This window comes from Chanos chanos, chromosome 6 (genome assembly GCF_902362185.1).
Source record: "Chanos chanos chromosome 6, fChaCha1.1, whole genome shotgun sequence".
NCBI classification, from domain to species: domain Eukaryota; kingdom Metazoa; phylum Chordata; class Actinopteri; order Gonorynchiformes; family Chanidae; genus Chanos; species Chanos chanos.
Genome location: NC_044500.1, coordinates 44,797,058 through 44,802,057, shown reverse-complemented (window position 1 = coordinate 44,802,057; position 5,000 = coordinate 44,797,058). Strand labels below are relative to the sequence as shown.

Below are 5,000 nucleotides of genomic sequence, written 5' to 3'. Positions count from 1 at the left end.
AGTTACTATCGATTACATGGGAAGCTTAGCGTTCTGCTAAGTTCCATATAAGGCATCCAGCTTTCGCTGTCTTTAATTCACGCTCCTTGGTGCAGATGCAGGGCTGCTAAAAGAAGAATGTTAACTCAATTTGTGATGAATGGAAATGTGAATTAGTAGCTATCTTGGCATAGAATGAGTTTTCAAACTTCCACTTTGCTGCTTGTTTGCTGTGGTTAGGAGGCACACAGGGACAGTGGTTTTTTTTTTTTTTTTTTCAGATAAAGCTTTAACCAGTCAGATGTATTCAACACAGTATTCAAGGACTGTGCCGAAAAGATCTCAAGTCTAACACCACACATGTATGTCTCAGCTCTAGTCTTGTTTTTTTTTTTTTTTTTTTTTTTTACATGCATGTTGCTAAGGAGGGAGTGCGGCATTCGGGGATTGGGGTGGTGGAGGAGGGGCAGGGCGGGGGGTGGGGGGTGGGGTCGTGGTATCGAGGAGCAGGGATTAGCTCTGGTTTAACTCTATTGTGTTGAAGGCTGAGGGTTATCCACAGGAACCTTTTTTCATCTTATATTCTGCTTTGCACGACCGGCTCGAGCGAGGATGTGTTTCCATCGACCGTGCTACAGAGACCGCTTGATCAAAGTTAAATCGTTTCTCTACTCATGTTGTACTTTTCAACATTCTGTTTCTCTCTCTGTCTCTGTCTCTCTCTACGTCTGTCTCTCTCTCTCTCTCTCGCTTAGTTTTTGTCTCTCATTTTCTCCCCGTTTAACCCTACATTTATTTTCTGATATCTGAACTATGATTTAAAATCATTTAGAGTGAACAGTCTGTTAGTACAACACCCTTATTAGCTTATGCGTAATGTGTTTTTCTCCAAGCACCTTCACAAATTGAGTTGCCACTTCTATTTTCCTGTCTCCTCGGGCTACGCTCATATATAGCCTCTCTTATTAGCTCTATGAAACGTGCGCTCCTTTCAAACGCGCTCTTTCGTACACGGCACACACACACACACACACACACACAAAACGAGACACAGCACTGCATGATTCAGGGCTGGAGGTCAGACCGCGCTGTTTACCAACTCTAATTAACAATGACAAAATCATAACTCGGCTGTGTTTGTACTACTCGAATTATATTTGAAAGCTTTAATTGCAATAATGATTGTTTTCGTCCTAGCATTTGCCGTTTCACGCGATCTTTTCTGTCCTTCACTTCTTGAACGGCAAATGACTCGCGACAGCCCTCCTAACGAACAAGGGCAGCACTTTAATTGCTGAATAGAATGAATCGACTTAGCGCTGCGTTTAATTAATCCCGTTAGTAATGATGCAAGTGTTGGTAAGAACTGAGCCAAAAGGTAGGGGAAAATGTGTTTATACACACGGCTCATCATAAAGACCTTTCCCCTAAAGAGTGTCTCACTAAAGGGACTTGAGGGGGGGGGGGGGGGGGTTGTATTAAAATAAGATAAAAATGAAGTTGAACCGCTGGAAGGGTAGTTCCTTTAAAGGAAGGGTAGTTCCTTTAAAGGAACTACCCTTCCAGCGGTTCAACTTCATTTTTCCAGTTTGCTTTCCACGAAACATTCGTGGCAGAATTCTGTCGGTTGGTTCTGGACACCAGATGCTGTGTGCAATGGTGGGACAGTTAAGGGACTTATGTAGTTATGCATTTATTTATTTATTTGTTGTGGTTTGCAATTATCGATTTGTTCGTCAGGGTGTTGTTGACAGTGATGCGTGTTGTTGTTTTTTCCTGTCTCTCTCTCTCTCTCATGTGACTTGTTTGCACTTCAGTGCTTACAAGTTTACAAAAAACCTTAGGAAAAACCAAAACTCGATTCAGTGCCTCAGTGAACCACAGAGAAGAATTTGTGCAGGCATGTTATGTCTTTTTTTTTTTTTTTTCAGATTCTGGAGATCTGTTTTGGAGACACAGCGGGGTCTAATGTAGCTTAGGAAAGGTCTTTATACATGGTGGAGAAGATAAAGAGAACAGTTACTAAGACAAAGAGTGAGAGAGAGAAAGAGCAAGAGAGAGAGAGAGAGAGAGAGAGAGAGATGGAGGGGGTGGAGAGGTTGTGAAACAATTGTTGTAGTAACTTTTGTAGTAACACAAGCTGTAGTCTTAGTGGGATCCAGGTGTTTGTTGAAATATTGATTGGACTGGAGGACCAAGGAGATCCCACAGTTCCCAGCAATTCCAGCATGCCTTTCTCCCTTTCTCGGATTCACCCTGAGAACTTTGCCTCATCGTGGTTCTGCTCTGTACCGGGCCCCTCAGTAAACTCCAAAGCTCAACCTGACAGCTGACGCATCCTATCTGTCAAAGAGACTTTTTCAGTACTCCAAATTATTAGGAAGACTTGTGGTCGATGGTTCAGTTCAGTTTTATTTGTGTAGTGTTTATTTATTTGTTTTGGTATAAAAGAAAGCATAGCCGTGAGTAAGAGAGAGAGTTTGCGCAGGTCCTCCAGGCTTAAGCCTCCAGTAAACATGTTTAAGCCATTGTTTGTGAGAAACATGTTACACTCTGGGGATAAAAATGCTCAAGCGAGGTTCTAGCACCATCTAGATTGACTTTAAGAAGATAAGAAGGAAAGAAAGAAAGAAAGGAAGGAACAAAAAAATAAGTCTTCTGATGTTTATTGAACTTAATGAACATGTAATTGCCCCCTGCCTCTCCCTCCCTCTACCTTCTCAGTAATGTCGCTAGTTGTCGCCTCTGTGACTTTGAGTGTTCCTAATGAGTTGCGTGAAGAGACCCGCTCTTCAAGTGTTTGTGGTCCTGCTGGGTCCTCTTAAAGAAAGTCATTATTATATCTGATTAGCTCTCTCACCAGGCTCTGAGTAGGTAAGGTTGGGGTGGGGTTGTACTGTGTGTGTGTGTGTGTGTGTGTGTGTGTGTGTGTGTGTGTGTGTGGCTGGGGGGGGGGGGCGGGGGGTGGTCTTCAGGTAGGTCTTTCAGCATCTAGTGAGAGCCTGAAGTGCTGTTGTATCCGGCACGCTGGTAGTGTTGGTGCATTTGTTAGCTCTGGTTTTCTCAGAAGACTTAGTGAACCCTCTAACGCTGGTTTCCTACCCAGCATCCTCCTCCTCTTCCCTCTAACGCTGGTTTTCTACCCAGAATTCTCCTCCTCTTCCCTCTAACGCTGGTTTTCTACCCAGAATTCTCCTCCTCTTCCCTCTAACGCTGGTTTCCTACCCAGCATCCTCCTCATCTTCCCTCTAACGCTGGTTTCCTACCCAGCATCCTCCTCCTCTTCCCTCACCCTTCAGTTTGTTTTCTTCATCCCCACCTAAAGAACCATGTGAACCTAATGAGCAGCTTGAAGCTGAATCTCTCTGTTGTAATCAAATCAGCTGGGACCAAAATCGGAAAGAAACTGACGTGTGACGGCAAGGAGGAGGCTACCAAAGAAAAACAAAAAACAAATACAAAACACACTGACTGACTGAACATAATCTGGGTTCAGCTTCACAACGGATTCTTAAAATCCTACGCGCTGTGAGAGCTGATAAATGAGACTGTACTAAATACCCGATAACATCTGATGACTAGAAAGCGAAAGGTGTTTGTCCTCTACATGTAGCGTGTAAAAAGAAACCCTTCTCTGTCTCTGTGCCCTCTCCAGCCGCTGCCTCGGTGGGTGGAGACCCTCACGGGAACATGGCTGTGCAAAGGGAGAGGAGAGCTGCAGGGGATCCACCCTATTGGGCATATTCAGGTGAGTCATTGTCGGCTTCCACCAATCGAAACGCACCAACTTTTCTGATGGAACATTCCCTCTCCTATTTCATTTCTCGTGTTCATTTTTTTTTTTTTTTCATTTTCTTCTGGAATATGACAGATTCAGCTGTTAGTAGTGCACAATTTATCAAACTGGCTGGGATTGGTCATACTATCCTTTTATTTATTTATTTATTTATTTTTAAAGTTTGGACAGCAACAAAAGATTTTTGTACAGAGCGTGGCATCAGAGTGAATAGAGTCCTGCTGAGAGTCTTGATTTTAAAATCAATGCAAGGTTATTTTACAGATATTTATATTTTGATCGCTGGACTCCCTCAAACTGCTGAAAACTAATCAATAATAGCAAAGCTTGAGTCATCTACCCCTTTTACCCTTCAATTCCTATCTTTTTTCAAATACATCTTATTTTAAACAGTCTTATTTGTGTCAGAAATATCTGCATCACATCTCTCTTTGCTGTCTTCTCTCCCCAGTTTGTGAGTTATAGCCTTGTCTTCAAACACAGTGCTATGTATAATAAGTCTGGTAAAGCATTTCTGAGAGAACAAAGCGCTTCACTGAAAATGAAAGCTTCTATTGATTTCAGTGAGGCCAAACATCCTTTTGTATATCCTCTTTAAGGTTTTAAGCTGTTTTTATGACTTCAGCGTTATGCTTTGGATTTCTCCCCAGTGTGTCTCTGACATCATAGCCCCACTCCGTATTCTGCCGTGTTCAGCCCCACAAGCGTTTCTCTTCTCTTCTCTTCTCTTCTCTTCTCTTCTCTTCTCTTCTCTTCTTTCCTCTTCTCTTCTCTTCTCTTCTCTTCTCTTCTCTTCTCTTCTCTTCTCTTCTCATCTTCTCTTCTCTTCTATGCTCTTCCCCTCTCTTCTCTTCTCTTCTCTTCTCTTCTCTTCTCTTCTCTTCTATGCTCTTCCCCTCTCTTCTCTTCTCTTCTCTTCTCTTCTCTTCTCTTCTCCTCTCTTATCTTCTCTTCTCCTCTCTTCTCTTCTCTTTATTTCTCTTCTATTCTCCTCTCTTCTCATCTCTTCTCTTCTCTTCTCTTCTCTTCTCTTCCCCTCTCTTCTCTTCTCTTCTCTTCTCTTCTCTTCTTTCCTCTTCTCTTCTCTTCTCCTCTCTTCTCTTCTCTTCTATGCTCTTCCCCTCTCTTCTCTTCTCTTCTCTTCTCTCCTCTCCTCTTCTCATCTCCTCTCTTCTCTTCTCTTCTCTTTTCTTCTCTCCTCTTCTCTTCTCTTCTTTCCTCTTCT

At 42.8% G+C, this 5,000-nt stretch overlaps 1 protein-coding gene across 1 annotated transcript in view; it reads left to right on the top strand.

Moving 5' to 3' along the window:
- Positions 1-5,000, top strand: part of ca16b (carbonic anhydrase XVI b) — a 103,680-nt gene that overhangs the window by 34,734 nt on the left and 63,946 nt on the right. Inside the window, exon 3 of the mRNA XM_030778398.1 lies at positions 3,635-3,727. Coding sequence (XP_030634258.1) covers positions 3,635-3,727 — 93 coding nt within the window. The remainder of the gene's footprint in view (positions 1-3,634; positions 3,728-5,000) is intronic.